The sequence below is a fragment of the Cololabis saira genome, chromosome 10 (genome assembly GCF_033807715.1).
Source record: "Cololabis saira isolate AMF1-May2022 chromosome 10, fColSai1.1, whole genome shotgun sequence".
In the NCBI taxonomy this organism is placed as follows: domain Eukaryota; kingdom Metazoa; phylum Chordata; class Actinopteri; order Beloniformes; family Belonidae; genus Cololabis; species Cololabis saira.
The window spans coordinates 18,803,777-18,826,693 of record NC_084596.1 but is presented as its reverse complement, the minus strand read 5'-3'; the positions used below and the strand labels follow the sequence as shown (position 1 = coordinate 18,826,693).

At 37.3% G+C, this 22,917-nt stretch overlaps 2 protein-coding genes across 7 annotated transcripts in view; both read right to left on the bottom strand.

Moving 5' to 3' along the window:
• Positions 1–1,468: 1,468 nt before the first annotated feature.
• On the bottom strand, positions 1,469–18,819 carry apol1 (apolipoprotein L, 1). Of its 4 annotated transcripts, none has more exons than XM_061731923.1 (33): positions 18,598–18,819; positions 18,440–18,493; positions 16,741–16,812; positions 16,395–16,463; positions 16,235–16,303; positions 15,853–15,921; positions 15,713–15,778; positions 15,545–15,604; positions 15,102–15,173; positions 14,957–15,016; positions 14,666–14,737; positions 14,519–14,584; positions 14,358–14,417; positions 13,788–13,853; positions 13,370–13,420; positions 13,205–13,279; positions 12,948–12,995; positions 12,323–12,388; positions 12,162–12,215; positions 11,978–12,049; positions 11,568–11,621; positions 10,506–10,556; positions 10,212–10,289; positions 10,047–10,103; positions 9,305–9,388; positions 8,695–8,751; positions 8,472–8,561; positions 8,307–8,360; positions 5,480–5,530; positions 4,694–4,762; positions 4,538–4,577; positions 4,014–4,065; positions 1,469–3,790 (listed from the first exon to the last, which is right to left on the bottom strand). In XM_061731923.1, exons 1-33 carry the CDS (start codon positions 18,598–18,600, stop codon positions 2,812–2,814), a joined length of 2,940 nt encoding a protein of 979 aa, XP_061587907.1. In that variant the 5' UTR covers positions 18,601–18,819; the 3' UTR covers positions 1,469–2,811. The 4 variants fall into 4 exon arrangements, with proteins under 4 accessions (XP_061587907.1, XP_061587908.1, XP_061587910.1 ...); XM_061731924.1 differs by having other exon boundaries at positions 9,305–9,390; positions 10,052–10,103; XM_061731926.1 differs by lacking the exon at positions 11,568–11,621.
• Positions 18,820–19,715: 896 nt separating this feature from the next.
• The window catches only part of tep1 (telomerase-associated protein 1), a 30,506-nt gene continuing 27,304 nt past the window's right edge, over positions 19,716–22,917 (bottom strand). For all 3 annotated transcript variants that reach the window (XM_061731921.1, XM_061731920.1, XM_061731922.1), the window contains 5 exons: positions 22,227–22,326; positions 21,813–21,921; positions 21,422–21,504; positions 20,762–20,866; positions 19,716–20,137 (listed from right to left, as the gene is read on the bottom strand). In XM_061731921.1, coding sequence (XP_061587905.1) covers positions 20,018–20,137; positions 20,762–20,866; positions 21,422–21,504; positions 21,813–21,921; positions 22,227–22,326 — 517 coding nt within the window. In that variant the 3' untranslated portion in view covers positions 19,716–20,017. The remainder of the gene's footprint in view (positions 20,138–20,761; positions 20,867–21,421; positions 21,505–21,812; positions 21,922–22,226; positions 22,327–22,917) is intronic.

Here is a 22,917-nt window from a genome sequence, read left to right as displayed (position 1 = left end):
GAAAGGGGTATGGGACTCGAAACCGTTTTTTGTTTCCACTCTGGTTTCTGTCTGTACACTCACCTGGGAGAAGGGTGTGGCCAGGTTGAAGCTACCTGTGTGTGTGGCAGATTGTGTGACTCATCAGTTTCACAAGCATGTCAACATAAACATAGAAACACAGTATATCCTAACTGTGATGACGGCTGCGCCAAAAATAGGGACATAAACACAGATGAGTCCTCTTGGAATTCAAATCACTGGCTGCAGGTGTGAAATGTAATATTGCATAAGAAATACCTGTCAGATCACATGTGGATCAAAACCTCTTTGAAGTTAACTTTCTCTCATTGTAAAAAAATAAAATAAAATAGATGCTAATGCATATTATTACACACATTTTTATGATGGCTCCATATGAGCTAAACGTACTGTAGGCTGCAAAATGGGTACCACAATAGGTCCCACATGGGTTTGTTTACAGTTTCCATGGTGGCCCTGCCTGTGTTTTTCTCCCTAGGGATCTGCCTGGATGTAATGTGGAGCATATGTTATTGAAATACTCCCTGGCCTCTGCCTACTTTTTACACTTATATCCCTCAAATAAACCCAATTTATTTTGTCCACATGGACTTCTCATTTACAGCCTGTAATACTGAAACCATAAGGGACCCCTGCCGTTGGGCCATTTCAAACCCAAACCCACTCCCTACCCAAATAGCCCACTTTTAATCAAGATGGTGCCCACATGGACATCCTGGGCTTTCCTTCTATAATTATATGTGGTTAGGATTTTTTTGTTTTTTAATCCATAAATCCTGTTTCTCTACATGTCATGATGCAATGATCAAGATGTGCAGTCACTGGTTTTGTGGCATCATTGTTGATGTCACAGGTGAAAGAGTTCCTGTAACTGTGTTGTTCCCAAATTCATTGAAAAGGGTTCAAAGCCTTTTTTTACTGTGCTCTCATTGGTAGCCAAAGCCGTGGAAATTAATGTACAAAAATATAGCTGCAAAAGCACCAATAATGTGTGTTCCTGGTGGAACTTGTGGTTAAAGCAAACTCATGGAACAACATAAAAATATAGGGTTACATTTCTGTTAAAGTATAAATAATTATCAACAAAATAAAGTTAAGCACCTTAAGTACATGTTAAGTACATGTTAAGTACGTAATTTACTACCAGACTGACCATACAGAGAAAATCTAAGCACGCTTGTATAGTTTCATGTCATCTAGCATCTTTTATGGATTTCAGTCATCTGTCAATTCAGTGCTTTATTGTCCACTGCAGTTGAAAGAATTCAGCTACATTTATTGTTCAAATCTCACATGATAAATCAAGCAGAATGGCTCTTCAAATTCATCTTACTTGCTAATATCTGAATCATTTCCACCTCTGGGGGTGTGCAGTGTTTTTCTTCTGTTGTTTTTTAATGAAGTCTTTGCCCACAACTTTAAGATCTTCACAAAAGCCTTCATAGAGCAACACAAAAATAAAATGAGCTAGGCTTTAGTTTTTTATTCATATTTCTTAATTATGGACAGTATATTGCACATTCAAAGTATCACAGACAGATCAAATTTGCCATGTAGGAAAAGAACGATAAATATTAATTTATATTTGACAGACCACAGACCAGCTGACACCATCAGAATATACAGAAAAGACAGGACATAATGATTTTACTCCAAAGTCTAATGAAAAGACAGGACATAATGATTTTATTCCAAAGTCTAATGAAAAGAAAGTCTTCATAAATGTGTTGTCCTGCTGTTGATTTAATTAAAACTTAACTCAGTTCTCCAGTCGTTGACCAATCTGAACCATCACTAAATGTCCAACAGCTCAAAATAAAAAGTGGGAAAAAAAAGCAACATTGAAATTAGCAGCTAAAAACGACATTAAAACCCGACGACACTCAGGTTTAAATTTACATGATGAAATCAGCTGGCTAGGCTAAAACTGGCAAAAATCCCTTGGGATCTATAGATTTTAGTGAGATTAAAGGGAAAAGAAGATTCACAAAATATCAGTTAATAGCACTGTAAACTGCCATCAAACAGATAAAGTTACAAAGTATGGCTAAAAACGTAGACAAAATAATGCTGATTGTATTCTTAACTGGTTGAATACTACCAACTTCGGTAAAACAGGTCTAAAGGTATAGACAATTAGTCGTAAAACTGTTATCTTTGTTAGTTGTGTTGCATATTTTGACTTCTTTGATGCATAGTTTCCAACATCTTTCCAGCAAAGAGATGACATGAACTGTTAATGGTGCAGCTGCACTTTTTGTAGTGAACATTAGTGTGAAACCCACTATAAAGTTAATAAATATCTTCACAAAACAGCAGAGGATGTTTCGCTACCGTCAAAGGCCAGACTATAATCACACCCTACTCCTAAGGCATTATAAATACAAGGCACATGTCCCATTTAAGGAAAAACATGAAAGGCTTTAAGGTTCATATTAAGGTCCGAAATGTACTGAATATTTTTCATTAAGATGTGACCATCTAAATGTGTAATTTAATCAAACCTTATAATCCAGTTTACTGAAGAAAATGTCAGTTTCAAACAGTATCTGTGTAGTTTACGTGATGAGCTGTTAAAGTCAGTTTTCTGACAGAAAAGTTAAGATACCTTCGGATTAGTTTGAAATCTCTTATGAAGAGCTTTAAAAAGACACCTGATTGTAGTTTAAACTTTAAAAAAAATTGGCAACAACCACCAAAAAAATCAACTGCAATATGCTTTGAAAAATGTTAAAGAACTGTGGCGTTATGACACTGCTTGAATCTTTCCTGGAGGATAATGATGCACTTTTATGAGGTTTTCCAGTCTTGTGTTTCATAATCCCTGTTTTCAATGTCCTTCTTGATGGCTTTTTTAATGCGGTCAATTTCATCTTCATCTGAACTGTCATATTTGTCACTTTTTTCTTTCTTTTCATTGTCTAAAGCTTTGGAATCTTCCTCGTTCTTGTTTTCTGACGTGGTAGATTGCAGCTCCTCACGTATGCCGTTGAGCTCCACCAAACCATCATGCAGCTGCGTTGCAACCTCCCTGATTTTGGCAGCAAACTCTGACTTTGCCCCTTTCTTGAGTTCTTTAGAGTCTTTTGCTACGAAGTAGATGTCCATACCCACAAAGAGTCCCGTTAGCACGCCGGTGGCCATGCTGGCGATCTGGACTGCTCTGGCCGCCGTGCTGCCTGCTACATTGGCGATCTGCACCACACGCATGATCTCATTGGCGTTGATGAGGATCGCCTTGCCTACCATGGCACCGTCCTCATAGAAACTACTAGTGAGCGCAGGGAAGTCCTGGTTGTAGGCGTTCTTTTTCATTTTGATCAAGTCGAATTTGCGCAGGTTCTCAATCCCCTGCTTGATGAAGGTCAGGCACTTATTGAGGTCGAGCATCTTCTCCTGGTAGTCCTCCACAATCTTCTCCACCTTCTTGCGGTCCATTGAGTTGTTGACCTGGTTGGAGATTCCAGCGCCGGCTGACGTAAGACCGCCCGCAGTGGCCACACCCAGTCCGACTGCCGTGATGATGAGAGAAGTTCCCATGGTAACCGGAGCCAGGGCAAGGCCAGCGATGGTGGCGACGCCCCCTATTGCACTTGTGGAACCACCAGTGATTTGAGCAATCTTTGTGTTCTTGTTGAACTTGTCCAGACCGTCTGCGATGGCGTTGAGATCGATGACATGCTGCCAAAGGCTCTCAGCTCGCTCCGAGAAAAGTTTGTTGAAGACACGGATTCCCTTCTGCACCTTCTCTGCCGTCAAGGCAAAAGCCCTGAGAAGGTAAAGTTAAGCTTAGTTAGATCAGTTCAGACAAACAAATCTTCTAACATTATTTTCAATTTCACTCTGCTTAGGTGATGGAAATAAATACACTTAGAGCTCCAGAAAATCAGAACGGTCAAGACTTCAGCAAATATGAGAAAAATATTTTGACAACTCTGAAAGAGACCAAAACCAATTATATATCAAATATAGCTATAGGGGTATTCACTCACTTGGCCTCTTCTTTTTCTGTCATGTCATCATCTTGAGGCGTGTCCTCCCATGCTGGCAAAGTAAAAGTAAATTAGTAAAGTAAGTTATTTAGATCATATTTTATGCAATGCAAGAACAAAACCATGTGGACACCAGAGAATAATATCTACAGTATATGAGGCTGCATTCGTAAAGTCTGAGCATTCATTTTTTGCAGAACACCATCAGCTCATCTTTGTGTTCATGGGCGTGTGGTCTGGTCAGGTTCTTCAACACCAATCTTTTAAAATAATTTCTTCTTTTAGCTGGGTTTTGTGCTTGTGGGTGTTGTTTGGTTCAAACAGGAAGTGGCCTTCATCAAACTGTACATTATTGTCTTCAATCTGAGGCATATTATGAGCAACAACCTTGAACAAGCAGCCTGCTTGAGGGTCAAAGCTGTTGTCTTCACAAACTTTAAATAACATTATGTTTTAAACCAATTCAATAAACACAGCTCTCGAGTTGCAGAAAAAACAAATGCGTAAAAAAACCTGCAACTTACCTTCCACATTTTTCCACCAGTTCATGAGATCCTCAAAATCCTGAAATTTGCATGAGGTTTGTATGAGTAAGCATTTTTATGACTATTTGAAAACGGGAGCAGGAGAAAGTTTTATAATTGTAATGTTTTGACACATTTCCTTGCAAAAAGACCAACCTGACTGTTTCCAGGCCGTGAGGGGCCAAGACGAAAGTCCTCCAGCCGGTCAAACAAGGACCTGTCGTTCTGAGAAAACACAAAATAATCCTGATATATAATCCCATATCAAATTTTTGTTTGTTCTGACCACACAATCTCTGAATGTGGGAGTGAGACAGAAGTTTAACAGAAATCAACATGTTATTCCATTATTATATTATATATTCTATTATAAAGATTGAGTGTGTTGAGTGTTGATAAAAAAAGAAACTAATAAAAAGCTAAAAAAAACTAAACTACTAAACTAAAAAAATAAATAAATAAAAAATAAAAATCAAAGACTTCATGTACACTGAAAAATGAAGCAGAAAAACAAGTCTGGGCAGCTTCTCTCATCTTTCATTGTAGAAACCTGTACAAACACCCATGACAGTGTGGGGGCGGTTTTCAGAAGCAAAGAAAAAAGAAACAAAAAAAAAAAAAAAAAACATGTTGGTGTTCAACACATGTTGACATCACCAGTCTCCGTTGGGAGGAGAGCAGACACCCTGGAGACCAACTCTGTACTGACTTGAAGAGAGAAGCTGTTATCAGGGTGGAGGGGGGGGTTAAGTAACTGAAACAGATCTGCTGTAATCCTAAACCACAATGACCAGAATTTCAACACAGACCCTGGTAGTCCAATACTCTGGGTGGGAAGGGGTTAAAAATGTGACTAGTTTTACAGCTCTGTCAGTGAGATAAGACAGATAAAGATAAGATCTCAAATCATTTTGAAAAAAAAAATTGTTTCATTTTTCCTACCTCTTCGCTGCCCCCAGCCCCATCTTGTGCTTGCCTCTGTACAACTTTGGCCTTAAAGCAAAAAACACACAAATAAAATGCATTAATGTGCAGGTTATTTTTGAGCATTTACAGATACAGATTCATTGGCTCTTAATGTAAAAGATGGTCAACATTGATCAAATTAATCTAAAAACGTGAATCAGTTAAAACAAATGAAAACGTTTGTTTTTATAAAAGCAGCTTTGCTCAGCTTTAATGAATGCATTTTGTAGTTTATATAGGAGATGAAAGAAAACCTTTCAGCGATATAAAACCTGTGCAGCGATTTGCTCATAAATGTTGGACACTCCTGGAATTTCAGCTATGCAGACATTGCAGACATGGCAGTTCTGCACAGTTTTTGTTGGCAGGAATAAAAGGTACAGATGGATGGCAAAATCATCTCAAATCCCCCGAAAGAATTACGAGGATCAAAACAGCTGCTGCTGCTCTCCAGTTGGGCTGGCACACTTTCCAATAAATCGCATTTCTTATGGTGGTCATTTTTTTTGCCCAATAATTTTTTGTAAAACAAGTCTTATCTAGCCTGGACTCCATTATAACATATGATTACCATACCAGTTACAATAACAGCATTTTTATTTATTTATTTATAATTTAGACAAATAAGCCAATGCTAGTTATAAAGATCCCTTCTGTCAGAGAGCCGCTCCTTCTGTAAAACTGTTTGATTCTTCCCTCTTACTGGAGCAGCTGTGGTTTATCTGGTAAAACATAACTTCCTGTTGAAGAGTTTCCATATCAGACCCATAAGCACCCCTTTTCTTAACTCTTTGACAACTCACTATATCAGATAATTGGTTTCTTATACTTGTAGCTGTCATAGCTGCAGCTACAGGACCAGACTAGAGCAGGTCGTCTTAAACAGAGCTTCGTTCTAGATATGCTGCTATAGGCCTCCGCTGCAGGGGGACACCTCCTTCTCTTTCCTTTCTCAGTTATTAATTAAAAGTATTTCATAACCATCATTGCTCTCAATTGTTCTTGTAGTTTGTTGTGCTGGTCTCCCCCTCTTTTTCTCTTCTGTGCATGTTTGCAGGCCAGAGCTTCAAGAGCTGCATGCTGACCTGCAGTCCCACCCTCTGATCATCCCACTGCTTGCTTCTACCTGTCTGTTTAGATATCTGTTGGATAACTACTGACTTCATGAACTGCAGTCCCCCCCTGTGACCAGTGTCTGCTGTCTAAATCTGCTTATATATCCATCCCTGTAGTGCACCAGTTAACCATTGTGTCTATGTCTCTCCTCTTTTTATTCTTCATTCTCTCTGTCTGATCTCCCTTTTCCTGCTCTACCCAGTTGGCCTCCGGCAGGAGCCTCCCCCCTTATGAGCCAGGTCCTGCTCAAGGTTTCTTCCCTCCTAAAGGGGAGGTTTTTTTTAAGGATTTTTTCCCCACTAGGAGAGTCTTTACCTGCCAGTGTTTACTTAATAGTTGCTTCATGTTCTGGGTCTCTGGAAAATGCCTAGAGACAACATCTGCTACGCTATATACAGTAAAATAAAATTGAACAAAACTACAATGATGCCAATCATCTTGCCAGTCTCTTACAGAGGCTAACAGATGTACCCACAGTCAAAACTAATGCAGTGCAGCTTCCAGCTGACTCTGACCTGGCCATAACATGCAAACGAATGCTAGTGTAAAGTTGTGAGTACATCCGTTCTCTCCTGGTACTAAAATGCATCCCCACATGTTAATGACCTCTAGAGCAGATTTCCCTCCGTTGTTCTAAATTCAAATAAATCAGTGGATTTCTTTTGTCTGTAAGAGGAAAATATATTGTTGTTTTATTTCTTAAAGAGGAAGCTGTAAGATAATAAGAGGAACGTACTCTGAGACTAGACTAAAAGAAGAAGAGATCTAAACAAGTCTGACCACTTCTTTCTTATGTTACCAGTTAAAATCAACCAAAATTGTAAAACACTGGTCATGTGTCTCTGTGGACTTTACAGACTCGTTAAATGTCAAAGACAAAGCCATTTAAAGTTGTTTTTTTAAGGATATGTTGTATTATGACTTGACTATAAGGTTGTTCCATCTTGACATTTTCTTACTGATTTTCTTTCTGTTAAATATATATACTAAAATTTGTCTATGCTGGTTTGGATTCTGATCTGCTCCCTGGGGTTCTGCTGGTAATTCTGGCCATGAAGTCAGGAAAGATATTTACGCTGGTGTAGACTCAGTCATCCAGGTCATACCAACTCCAACAACTGAAGTCACCCTCAGTGCGAACTGAGGATACTTTGAAGAAGCGAAATATCTTTAAGAACCAAATAAAAGGAAGTCCAGTTGATTAAAGCCTTTGGAAGTTGTTTACATGCGGGAAAAAGTATTTGAACTTTTCCAAAATGGGTCTGTATTGCAGCAGAACTAGTGAAGGGGCACCTCTGCGCTCTAAGTTTCCATGCCTGCTCTCTACTCAAACAGTTCACTGGTGTTACCTGCCAATACTGCATGTGATGTCTTCAGCACAATGTTGCCAGGCAACTAACCCTCCAAAGCCTTCCCAATGACCTCTGGGGATTCCAACCACACCTCCCTCTGACACACTTCCTACCATCTGACACGATATGTTTATTTAAATATTTTTGCGGCATTTTCTTTAGTAAATTACCCTGCAAATATATAAATAGTGTAAAAGTGTTTTTAAAACATTTCATAGATGGCTCAGCTCAATTTGGGCCATGTTGAGGAGGAGGGGAAAAAAAAACAAAAAAAAAACACACGGCTAAAAATAAAGGAGAATCAAGTTTGGACATGTCACATCGTTGAAGATTACCTTAACCTGTGGCATGAAGGGGTTGAGTCTCTTGGGCTTCTTCTTGACTTTGGTCTGAAATGTAAAAAATATTGCTACATTTTCAGTACTTGCAGTCAAAATTTGTCTCTGACAACAGCATTACACACAAATATAATAAGAGGATATCAAAACAAGGTGACACACCTCTTTAGCTTCATCCTTGCCCTCTTCTTTCTTTTCCTCTCTGGATGCAACATCATCATCATCTTTCAGCCCTTCATCATCAGATGCAGCCTGATGTAAATAACCAAAAAAATGCCCAAAACAGGTCAACATTACAATATATCAAACAAATTCCTTGCTTCCTATCTGGTAATTAATATAACAGTAACTTAAACCCAGTTAATGCATACAGGCTGTCACCTACCTCAATTGCAGCACGAGGCATGAAGGGATTGTGGCGCTTGGTTTTTTTCTCTTTGGTCTGAAAAACAAATGACCGTGTGATAAATGCAGGAAAATCCCAAGGAATGACATTTAATTCCAGTCAATAAAAAGCAAATGTGAGTAAATGTAAATTTTGTAAATGTATTTTTATTATATTTCAGGGGGAATAAAAACAGCTTAGCAGAGTATGAAGTGAGGATTCTGACAAGTTTACTAAGCCAAAACGTTAGCACAATGTGTCTACAACAACAACGGCAGTAGCAGCAGCAGCAGCGAGCTCTACTGCTAACGGCCTGAGGGCGTCACGTGTCTTTGGCATGAAAGCGCAGATAAGGAAGCTTGAACTGGAAAAGTTAGATTCAAGCACAACAGTTTTTTTTCTCTGCTGCATTTAACAGCAGGTGTCATCTCATATTGATGATTTCAACAGTGAGGAGGAATATTATATATACCTACCTACACATTTACATACACTAACATACATATTATTTTGCTAACATAATTAAACACTTTAAAAAAAGATGAGAAACTAAAATCTAAATCAGGTAGTGAATCATATTGAACCCATAAAAGTGACGAGAGAAACTCACTTTTTTGTTCTCGGGATGGTTCTCGTTGCCGTCCGTTCTTCCAGCAGATTCACCTTCTTTGGCACTTTCATCATCCGATTGGCTCTGGAGTAATTTCATGTAATCAGTTACATCAAACAAACTTGTAATATTTTACAAGATCTAGTCTTTTTCAAAGAAAAAAGAAAAAGTGAGCACTTTTCAATACCAGAAATTGAGCCAACTCAAGTTTCTTCATGTAATTAAACAACTACTATATAAATCTGACTTGTTTCATCATGAAGTCACATTTCATTCCTTCATGATGTAATCTGAGGCTAAAAGCTAGTACGGAGAAATTTCAGTTCTTCAGAAGATGAACCCATCTTTGACTGGACGGGGATTTTTCCTTTTTTGCAACAGAGAAATATCAAATCCATCAGCTGATGTTTTACACCTCATGATTGTTGTTCTGCTTCAGATGTCTCACAGTTTTGTTCATGTCCCGATATTAAACAGGAACACTTACATGAGCCACATAAGGGTCAATGTACAGGTTTAACACAAAAAGACACATAGAACAGAAACACTGTCACTATTCTTCCACAGTCATCTCCTCTAAGGGTTTGGAGTCTCTAAAGATTTTTCCTTTTTACTGTCAAAGCAAAGCTCTCAGTAGCCTTGTTGCTTTGCTTTGCTGCAAATGTGTAAATGTATAACAAACATAAAACTCTGAACAAGACAGAAAGAAGCAGTCCAGATTCTTGATAAACACAAACTGTACCTTCTCCTCAGTTCTTCTGGGTTTTACTTTGTCATTTGTGGACGCCGCCTTCATCTTCTGCACCGCAATAGAGTGCACACAGAAGAAGTCAGATCAGCTTAAAAAAGGGACGAGGAAAAAAAAAAAAAGGCACAGAGTAGGAGCTGTGTTTGACTGTTTGCGAACCTCTTGAGCTGGTTTGGGACGGACTGGTGGTGTTTCACTTCTTGTCGTCCTTTCCGGCTGGATCAAATTACTTTTGACCTGGCAAGGACATTGACACGCACGCGCGCACAAACACACATACCAGAGTAAGTCAGGGAAACAGAGCAGGAGGAATAGAAGATTTGAGAGAGAGTGGGCAGGAGGAAGTGGTGGAGTTATGGAAGAGGAGGAGCTTAGGAACAAGGGGTGTTTCAGAAGTGGATCAGCTTGGTGTAAATGTCTGCAGCCACTGACGAGTGGAATAAATATACTGACCTCATCTGGCTTTTCTTTCTCTTTTGTCATGTCTGTGTTTTCTGTGCCTTTCTGAAAAGAAAAAATAATTTAAAAAAAGACACTTAATACAAGCTTTTAATCTGCATCAACCAAACCCTGGCTTGTGTAGTGTTAGGACCATACCAGTGTTTTTACAAACGGTTTTGAGATTCAGATGCAATTTCTCTACACCATGACAGCCACTTACTTCCTTTCTTATGGAGTCAAGTCCAGTCAAATGGGGCTCTTAAAACTTGCCTTTTTTTAAGAGTTTTAAGGGTGTAATTTGACTTTTCTCCATCACAAAGGAATACAACAGTGTGACTTTCTAAGTTTTTATTTGGGATGCAAAGAATTTATCTGAAATAAAAACAACTGTTGCACAGAGGTCTTCGATGTCTTACATAAAGATAATATATTAGGAAAACTGAAGCAATTTCTTGTAATGTCCTCCTGATTGTCACTTTTTGTCCTCTGTAGTTAAAAATGACCCCACCGTGTGACCGATGCTTTAAGCTTATAGTATAAACTGTTAATCAGTTCAGAGACTTAATTTAATTCAGCCAACCTGCACGAACTTTTCCCTTCTTTATGGAATTTAAGGCAAATATACTTTTATTAAATAAAAGTATACATAGTTGTTGAGTTAAAACACAATTTAATCTGGGATCAGAATGACAATAGGAGGGTTAAATAGATGATCCAATCAATAAATGTAATGTAGCACTCATTACTGACTGTTCTCAAACTTAAAACCTGCAGAGAGGCCAATAACATTGTACATTTTGCCAATAATCCAGCAGTAGACTTGTATATGTTGTACAATTTCCTTAAAAGTATTTGTTGTTTGGACACACCTGCTTATTCATTTTGAAAGAGCAGGTGTGTCCACAGCTTTGACTGGTTAAGGTAGGTAAAGCATTCATAACCACAGGGATGGTCCTTCACGTGTGTGGGACATCAGTAAAAACCATGAATCACCACCATCAAAGCACCGTCACCATAACTGAGACTAGCACCGACACCTCCACCATGACCCAACAGATTATCTAGAATATTTACTTTATTTGCGGAGCGGAATGGATTCAGTTTGGACATGGCTTCAACCATGGAGTTCTGAGAGGGAGGCACATCATCAAAATAAATCAATACTACCGAAACATAAGAATTATGTAAATACTTAGTCTGCCGTTAATCACAACTGAACCTGATCATTGTTACATAAATCACTGAAACTAAAGATTCTGGGAAATGTAACTGAATATGTTGAGAAAACCGATGTAAAAGCAGAAAACAGTCATTTCTTTTCAGGTCCTTTTTAAAACAGAACATTTTACAATCGTCTCTCTTTGCCACAATTCTATACTAATTTTGGAAAAATGAATAACACCCAATTACACAAATGTGAAGCAACAAACTTTTCCTTAGGGAAAAAAATGAATTGAATATAAAAGCAGTAAATATAAAAGCACCGGTTTGTTGCTTGGTAACTTCTCACTGGTCACGGCAGATTCCTCGTCATCGGATCCAGCTTGTTTCTCATACTGCAAACAAAAAAATGAAATCACTTTATTAAAAACTTGTGAATGGAGCTACATGGAATAACATTTTTCAAAATACTTGTAATTTCTCAAAAGATTAGTCTCGTATAATTACTTTGTTTGCAGCTCGAAATGGATTAAGCTTCGTCATTGCCCCAGCCAGTTTACTCTGAATGTAGGACAAAACAAGAAAACTCAGGGGAAATAAAAGCCCAAAGAGAAATAAAAAGAGAAGCACAAACAAACAAACATTTTTTTTTGTAAATCCTAACAAACCTGTTTATGACTGGGTTGGTTATCTCCATTTTCTAAAGTGTCTTCATCAGTGCTGGAGCTCTTTTCCTGCAGAATAAGTAATTTTTTTATTAATTAAGACCAATAAATAACCAACGGAATCATTCTATAATCATCCAAAGATGCTTTTGTGGCTTTGCTTGCTGCATAGCCAACAACCATAAAAATGGTCTATCATTAGTTCATAACAAGTATGTTGTTAGTTGTCGAATTAAACCTCATGAATGAGATGACAATAAAAGATTTTAATAACGGCTTACAAACAAATTAGCTCTAGCAAGTAAACACAACTGCATGCTTGTCATGATAACATGATTAGCTCTTCCAATATTGCATAAAGTAAAGAAAGCTGAATGTCAGAGGGCTTTAGTGATGTACTTAATGATGTAATATCAAACACTGTGCAACTGGCAAACTGGTGCACGTACTCCGTCTCTCTGTCACGCTCTCAGGCATGTCTTAATGAAGCCTGACGAACAGTAATGATAACGTGACCAATGACTGAATAGCATTGCTTTAACAGTTTGAAAAAGTCATTAAGGTTTGATGTCTTCTGTCTGTAAGGCACTGGTGTGATGCTAAGTGTATGATATTCTCCAGCTCTCACCTCTTTGTCAGTGTAAAATGTGCTTTTCATCATTGCATTCAAGCCGTTCTAAAGAAGAAAAAAAAAGATAAAAAACTTGATATAGTTATTTATATGGGTTTACCCTAAAGAGAAAATCCAGATGATCAAAAGATAATTAATGTAATTTATGAAAAAAAAAAAATACTATTTAAGTCACCTGCAAAATCTGAGTAACAAATATGTTAAATCTAAAAGACCAAACCAACAAAAAAAAAAAACAAAAAAAAAACACCAACCTGTTTAGCTTTTGGCGTTTGTGCAGCAGAACTGTTGGCATTCGAGTCTCCAGAGCTTTCAGTCTTTACAGTTTCCTGATATGATACAGAGCACATCACCAATCAGGAAGCACGGCAATAAAATCATTGTAGATGCAATTATAGCAGTTAATATCAGACAATGACCTGAGATGATGAGGTGAAAGGATTCTTTAGGATCTTTGCTGCAACTCCGCTCTGAGACAATTCAAAGCAGGCAATGTTACAAACGGATGTTATTTGTACAGTATTGTAGAGCCATCTACACATGAACAAGTAAAAACATGTAAACTAAAGTGGATGGCAGAGCCAACAACTGTAAATAAATAAAAAAATAATAATTTTGCACATTTTTGGTTTTCATTTTCTCTTTTTATACAAGATACAGCAGCAGGTCATCGAATCATATTTGCTACACCTGCAACTTTTAGCTTGGCAACGCTGTTAACAAGACATCATCAAATGTGGATTCTCACATTGTTATCATCACAGCTACCGTTAAAGTTGCTGTTTTTCATGCCATGCAGGTCTAAATGACTCCAAAAAGAAAAGATCAATGACAGACCTTTGAAGGCTTCTCTGAGAGACTGTCGTTGCTGGCAGAGATTTCATCGTCCACAGACAAATCATCCTACACCAAGAGACACCGCACACCGTCAGAAAGTAACAAATAAAATGAAAAAGACAGTTATTTTACTTGAAATCATCTGTATTTTACAAAATACACTGGTATGGAGGCGACTGGCTGAGGACAAAGCAGATTGCAGGTTGATATCAGGGAGCAACATATGGAAATAAAAGGAATCTGTGGAAAGATGCTCCTGAAAGTTACACGAATGATTGTGGAGGGAAATACAAGCATGGGGCCGTTACTGGTTTCCCTACACTTCACCCTGGCTGAAAAGCAGAGCTGTTTCTAGTAAACAAAGCAAAAAAAAAAAAAAATAATTCCTTAAAAAATAAAAAGCTTTTAAAAACCAAAATCGTAAAAGATGTGATAACGACCGAAAATAATTCATCTGTAATGACAATATTTCTAGAATTAGTTTAAAAGTTAGTCACTACCTCCACACCTCTCCTCCCTCTGTCCTCATCTAAGATCAAAACTATTGATTGAGACTCCTTAATGTCTTACCTGAGACTGATATTTGGCCCCTTTTTTCCTGAACATGCCGCTTAAGATCCCTCCTTTCTCCTGAAAACATAACAAGAAAGCAGCATTTACTATGCTGTATTTATTTCCACTAATGGTGTGGGTTGGTCTATCAGAGACTGGAGGCGGCTGCGAACCCTCACCTTCGTGTGGCCCTCAGACAGATTGTCGGTGCTGCCAGAAGGCCCATTGGCTGCAGACAAATCCTCCTGAAGGAATAAGAGCATTGGTGAGAACTAGAAATGCTCACATCACACCTCCACGGTACGATAAAACTCTAAATACCTCACCTGAGATTTTGCTCTTGCACCAAAGGGCTTTGAGGCTTTTTTAAACATACCGCTCAACATCCCTCCTGACTCCTGAAGAAAGAAAGTTCAATCAAAACTACAGTTTAAATGAAATTTTCTCTGGGAAAACGTACTGTTTGATGAGAAAAGACTGTAAACACAAGCTTGTAGCGTAAAATTATCGATCAATGTAAGTTCATCTCAAAAAATCCCTGGCACTTTGTACTTGTGCTGTACTTGTGCCTTTGTGTGTAGTTGCTTATAAAAGTTAACCAACTAGTCTTCACAAACCTTAGTGTTAGAAAGACTGTCGGTGCTTTCTGAAAGCTCACTCTGTGCTGACAAGTCTTCCTGAAGGCGAGACATAAATCCTTGTTCAACTGATATTCATTTCCAGTCTGTTAAAAGTAAAAGAAGTGAGACACTAAACAAATACCTGTGATGGTTCCCCCGCTCTTCTGGGTTTTGGGGACCTTTTAAAGATCCCACTGAACATCCCCCCTGACTCCTTGAGGTAGAAAGAAAGTCACAGAAACATGATATTAGTGAGAAACCACTACTCCAAGGGACTTGCTTTGTTTACAACCTTTTCTAAATTAAAATTATAGGTCCTTTGTATTTTGAACAGTGATGGCAGTCCGGTGGACAGGCAGGGATTTAGCGTGTTGTGCATTTGCCAGCACTTCATCCAAAAGGCTGATGCAGACAAGTTTGGCCTCCCTCAAACAAACACCAAAAACAAAAGCTCTCCATGCAGTTAGCCGGCACAGATACATCACTAGTCAATGGTGTGCAGGCATACAGAGTTATTTTAGTGCACAAAATTGAAACGTTTGTAGACACCATTTCCCCGTATCATGCAAAGATCAGAATACTGACCTTATTGATGCTGGTTTTGTCGTTGAGACTGTCATTACTAGCCGAGAGCTCCAAAAGGTCCTGAAGGACAAAAGATCATCTTTAATTAAATTATAATACGTTTTGCATAATAGGCAGGGAGCCATCATCTTATTATAGAGGTGCAAATAACAGAAGCTCTTATTTCACCTGTGAAGGTCTGCGGACATGACCTGGTCGGGGAGATATTATCCAACCCACTGCACCCGATTTATCCTGAAGAGAAAAGCACGGTAAAGTTTGGTTTCACAGCTCGCAGAAAAACAGGGCAGAGCGGAGCATGGACTCACCTTTGACGACTTCTCTGTCAGGTTCTCGCTGCTGCCGGAGAACTCGAGGCTTTCTGATGAAATAGCAACCTGGTAGCAGAAAAGAGGGGGAAATAATCTCACTAAAGTAAGGTAGCATGCTCACACTTTTCAGACATTCAAACTAGATATCAATTGTAAAATTAATACATCAAATCAAAAGTAAGAGTTTGTGCATCATTATGAACATGTTAAAAATGTGGAGAGGATAAGCAGATGCCTTTAAATAGCTCCTCCAAATCAGAAAGTTCACAGTTATAAAGATGAGAAGCAGGAATTCAAAGTAAATATGTGAAACAAACCCCCAAAATATGTGTGGATTAGCTAATGCTCCAAATATTTACTTCAAACAACAGCCACTTACCTGGGGATCACCCTCTTTAGAAGACTTGGCCGTCTTCTTAAACATTCCTTTAAAAACTCCACCTTTGTCCTGGAACAGTCAAGATTACATCAGTCTTTAAGAAATCGTACCCAACATTAATCTGGAGTGACCAAACACAATGATGAGTCCGCTAATTCACCTTGCCGTGGTGGTTGTCGGTCAGACTGTCGTTGCTCTTTGAGAGTTCACCGTTTGTTGATAAACTGTCCTGCAGAGTCGACACAAAGCTTTTGTGTGAACATGTGCGTAATCAAATATTCTGAACCTGTGACTGTCAAATGTTATAACTCAAATGTACATGGCAGTGTATAAAGCACAAAATAATATCAAACTAAACTTACTAAAAGCAGTTAATTCCATCACACCATAAAAAAAAAAAAAAAATGTTTTTTTAATTTACTTTTGACTTTCATACTTATCAACTCTTCAATGTTGTGAATCATTTATGCTCAAAGGTAAATAAAGCACAACAAACAAAATTTCACCTGCGCTTTGGTAGATGGTTCTGCAGACTTGTTGGTTTTCTTGAACATCCCACCAAACAGCGCCGTTTTTTGCTGAATAAGGAGACAAAAGGTTGATATTTAAATATTCACCTTACACAAACGCTACAGCATCCCTCCATCATCACTACCAACAACAGTGCCGCCCTTACTGAAGTACAACTGATGTGAATTTATCGATGCAATAATCTATTTTCATCCTCATGGTCAAGTCTGGACTTGAAGTCCGTTTCATGTTTAGTCTTGAAGTCCCGGCGGCAGTAAAAGTAAAAGTGTTCATTTTATTTTCATCTCTGGGTAAAATGACTATGCAGCCTACTTGCACATCTTATAAAAATGAGTCAATGCAGCAATGGTCCACAATAGTTTTGGCATCTGACGCTTTTATCAAAGATGGTAGCTATTTTTTCAAAGAACACATCAGGAAAAAAAAATAAATAAATAAATTTGAGTAATTGAAATAGCGATAATATATGTCCCTGCAAAATGAAATGCAAAAGTAAAGAGAGGCATCAATATGGCATTAAAGAGAGGAAATAACCAAAAGGAAAAAGTGAGGTTCTTTAAAGAAACCAAATTTGAACATCAACCATAAAAAAGATGTAATGTGATAAAACATAGTACTATTGTAGAAAATGACCAAAATGGACTTCCAAGATGAAAAAAAAACAACAAAAACATCTAAATGTAAATAAGAAATTTTAATTTAATAGCAGTTCCAAAATGACCCCAAAACTATGCAAAACATTTCAGAGATACACAGATGGAGACAGAAACAACCACTAAATGATATCACTATGGTTTGTAACTGCTTGTAATTGTTTTTAGGACCTCCACTGGAGGTGGGTGTTGTTGTTTCAAAGTTCAACTTTTGACACAAATTCTGGTGAACTGATACAGCGAATATGAGATGAGTTTCCCCAGTAATCTGGCTTCAGCTTGCCACGTTGACTCAAAATGGAGATGACAAAGAGTCAGTGATCAAAACCCATAGCTGTGATTTAAAGTCTGCTCCTCCATGCTGGACTCACAGAACATGTAAATAAACAATGATTAAAGATGCACCGATTCAAATTCACAATTTTTATTTGGGGCCTCAGCTGCCAATATTGATTTTCTGTCTTAGAACTGTAATCAACTGCATGTGTTAACTTCATCAACAATGGAAAGATAGCAGCGGCTGCACACTGTTGGCTTCACTGGCTATATTCTTGACCTCTTAATGTTACTCAGCTTTATACTATTGAGCACCAAGACTGCTCAGCAAGGGGACAACACACTTCCTGGTCACCTGACCATGATGTGCATACTGATTTTAAAAATGAAAAACGATTTTTTTTTTTAAAAAGGATTTCTCAGTCATCTAAACTTTAAAACTGATGCATTTAAAAATAAAGAAACTGAATTTTCAAGTCTTATATACTATAGTACGTGTGTGAATGTACTAAACTAATAATAATAATTAAAAACAAAAAAATAATAAGACAATATTGCCGATAATAATCATAGCATTTACTACTGTAACTAATAATAAAATAAATAAATAATAATAATAAGATAATAAAAATCATAATCTACCTCCATAGGTTGAGATGAAAGTGTACAGAAGCACATGAGGCTCCTTAAGGATGAAAAGGAACAAACAAAACATCAATAAACTTTGTTCACTAAAGTTACTTACAGAGACGGTTCCCACTTCTTCATCACACTCCAAATCCAGATTATCATAACGATCCTGTCAAAAAAGGGATTTATTTCAAATATATTCTCCTTAAAAGAAAATATTTTTGTAAGCCACCCATGTCTGTCGATGTATTGTAAAAGTAGCTGTTAACATACCATTGAGCCTTCTGCTCTGTCCTCGTTTAGTGTGAAGTTATTCCTCGGGTTAAACGACTTCAGCAAATAAAAATAAAAGTTTTACTCGGTAAGATTTACATCCAACCTGAACGGATTGGTAATGTCTGTGCTGCGGACCACCCTGTTCTCTGATACTCTGAAAGGAATAAGAGAAAAATAAATAGTCCGGGGATGAAAGACGTCCCACAAGTCCGGTTTTCTTTTTTTTCATCAAAGTTGTCGCTCTCTAAACCAGATAAACCGCTTCTGCGTCTTTTACCTGCACAGCCGCGCGCGGGAGGGGCGTGGCCGCGCTCACCTGGCGGCCGGAGATCATTTGGTGCTGTGTTCAAATTCCTCGGAAAATCCTCCCTTCTAATAATCGATGACGTCAAAGCCTTCGCTGCTTTAATGTAGCGTTCAATGTTCCGAGATAAAAACTTCATTCGAGAGAGGACTTTATACAGGCTTAAATCTACTAATATTTACTTATAGTAATTAAAATCAGTCACACAAATAATACTTTGAAACCCTGTTTTAAATATGTATGTGTCTTGTGTAAAAATCCATTGCTTTCATTGCATGGAGTGTTAGTGCAATCAAAATAAGATCCATGCGTGATCAAAGAAAGGATTTGAAATACACAGAATAAGCATTGAAAAGGTTTTCATATAATTTCACTTATGGATAAATCAAACAGTATGAATAACTGGGTTCAATTCATTTAATAAACTTTCTTTATTGCACTTTATTGTGGCTTGTTGCCAAAAAAGGAAACATTTATACATTTACTGCAGATAACATTATTTGTGAAATGATTATATTAGTCTATATTTATTTCAAGACAGCCGTATAATATTCCAAAGATTAAGTGTTTATTAAAGAATATTGAGTAGTGATAACTAGTTTACTTGACTAGTTTTACTGACCAGTTTAACTAATGATCGGGACAAATGTATTTTTAAAATAAAATATTCCTGCAAATAAATTGTGATTCATAAATAAAACCACTGAATCTACTCTGAACTCCCCCATATGCAAATACTTAAATGCACCTATATAACTTAGATGAGATTTAGACTGTTAAATGAATTCAAATGAATACAGCCAACATTCAATTTATGATTTGAACCAATAGTTTATTGAAAAAACAAAAGAAATCATCAATATTTCATATATATTACTTCCAACAATATTTGAAATTGAACATAAAACATCTTAATCAAAACCAACTATTCCACATAAAGAGTTTCTTCATAAACCGCCACCTTTGTAAACATTAACCTTCCCTCTATAAACACATTCATTGCATATTGGAAAAAAAAAAGTTAGAGTTAGAGAGAACATTTTTGATGGTCTTTGGTAAGTGCATTAACATGTTACTACAATGTTCTGGTGTTGGAGTGTAATCCAAGTGCAGTTAGTTTTTCCAGGACAGGAAGTAAAGCTTCCCCTGTCCGTCAGCGCAGACCAGCTCACTGGGTTCTTGTGGATTCACCTCCAGCTTCAGAACGGGACCTCCACACACAAACATCCCCACCTTATGCAGAGAAGAGACAGTGAAGAGGAAAGTCCCAGTTATTCATCAGTTACTAAAGTTTAACCTAACGCCAGAGAAAGAGATGAATTTGGGCGACTTTTGGTACACACGCTCAGTACCACAGACATGTTTTCTGATAGTGATATTTAACTGTATATGATATTTAAAAACAGGTTAAGGGATAAGAGTTTTGCAAGAGAACTGCAGATTAAAAACATATTTGTTGTTATGGGGACTATCTTTGGACGCCACACTGTGTTTGCGTGACCAACTTAAAACAAACTTCAGTTTAAGGATATACTGCCAGATCTTAAGAGAGGGTATTAAAACAAAATATAACCCTACAGATCATGACTGCTTTCATTATCTCCAAATGAGACATTATATAAGATATAAAGATTCAGGAGGGATTTGGTCGCCGTAATTGGGAGATAAAATAATTATACATGAAGAAAGCAAAAAGAATTAAAAAAACAACAAAAATAAAACAAACTTGGGTTCACATCATCACGGTTATAAAAACACACTCTTGAGCACATATAACATGTACATCTCTGTTCCTCAGCTTCATTCCTGGTTCTGGTAATTTCATTGAAAAAAAATTAAATAAAAAAAGAGGTTTACTTGTTTCTTGGTGCTTCTGTCCCACATCTTCACTGTCCGGTCGTAGGAGGCAGAGATGATGGTGCTGTCTGTGAGTCTCAGCTCGCTGATCCTGTCATTGTGAGCCTGACAACACATTATGAACAATAACACCAGAGATGGTTATTAATTATGTTAACGCCTGATGAGAAAGTTTCATTGAAAGACACAACCGCTATTTTGAAATATTGCTACTGTATGTAGCAATAAAATGAAATAACAGAACTTCTGTCCACATAGGGACATACAGCTGTGCTGTGCTGTCAAAAGAGCTAAGTGAGGACAGTCTAGTATGTTTTTTTAACATCACTTTGTCCCACCACAGGTGCACTTGTGCCTTAACCCACAACAAATGAACTTTCTTGTGGTGTGCTGCCACCATGTGGTCTGACGTGGTATTGCTTTATAAAGTGGGTTTAAAATGATATTTCAACAACTTGTGAGTTGACTTATTCATAAGGAGAAAGTTATTAAAAATGTGAAAAATAATTATTCAAATTATTTTTCAAAATCAAATATGCCACATACAAAGACAAAGATTTGAAGTGTTTTATCTCATTGTTAATGGCTTATCTCAGAGTACTAGATTATTTTGTTCTAAAAGGAAAGAAAGAAAACGTGACAAAGTTTCTCTGTTCTTACAGGTTTGGCGCTGCTCCATGAGGAAATATCCGACTGTTGATTAAACCACATGTTGCCTTCCACGTCTCCACACACCACAAGTTCTGAAACAAACACATCACAACTGCAGTTAAAGTAGAACTTCTGGATGGACGTGTATCGTTGGATTAATTTTTCATGAAACACTAAACTAGTTTTTTCAAGTCAACATGCCAACAATTATCATTCATACATTAATACTTCTTTATAAGATGGACAGCCAGATATAACTTATTTTGTTTTTCATGAGACCAATTTAAAGTCATATTAGTTGAAGTATATATATATATATATATATATATATATATATATATATATATATATATATATATATATATATATATATATATATATATTTTTTTTTTTTTTGTACCTTTGTCCACAGTCACAGCCGTTATCTGGGGTCCTTTCTCTTTCTCATCCCATTTCATGGTCACTGAGCAAAACGATGAGTAAATACGGGTTTTGGGGCCCATGCCAAACTGAAACAAGAGTTACATTTTCAAGAACAGTGGGCTGCACAACATCAGAGTCTTGACAGTTTCCTCTCACATTTTCTTTAATTGTGATCTGACCATTTCAAATCCAGTTTACATATGCTGTAATATTCTTAAACTCTTAATATCCTAATTAATTTCCTTTTAGAAATTAACAAAGTATTGTTGCATTTTCAGTTATCTCACATTCTTAACGCTAACCGTTTCAGCTGTGGCGATGATAGTAAATGCAGTAGCCTTTATTCAATAGTGCATTGATGACATGAGTTAACTCCCAGAGTGAAACTCACAGCGAATCCGATGTGAACTTCTTTGTCTGACTCGCCTGCCAGCCACACGCTCTTCTCGTCATTACGGGTCACCCCACAAATACGAACGGTTTCGTTCCATCTGAAAACAGAAGAAAAATGCATAAATTCCCTTGACGTTTACAAGCCTTAACCACATCTCAACTAGACCTGCATGAATATGATAAATATAAAGCAGGGAACTGAAAATACTATGAGAAAATTAGAATTATGAGATCAAAGGATTTCGACAATTACATTTTCCATTAAATAATCGTACTGTACATTTACAACACGTCACAACCAAAGTCAAAAACTCCATCATCCATATTGTGCGGTGCATTAGCTGCCTAAACACACATTGTCGTCATTTCAACAAAGCAGAGAAAATAATGAAAACTTGATTTTTAGACTCATCACACCTTAAACTGTATCTGCTACTACTACTACTACTATTACTACTACTACTACTTTAGCAGATGCTTTTATCCAAAGCGACTTACATCTGAGAGAACAACACAAGCAAGAAATCACATAGGACACATCTAGCTACACCTTCCAGTCTTACTGATGGTTACTAATACTGATCATATAAAAATCACATCCATGTCAAGAACTGTTACTTTAACACTATTAAAAAGGCTGTATCTTACTCTGATTTAACTTAATTATCTGATTTAAGAAAAACAAGAAG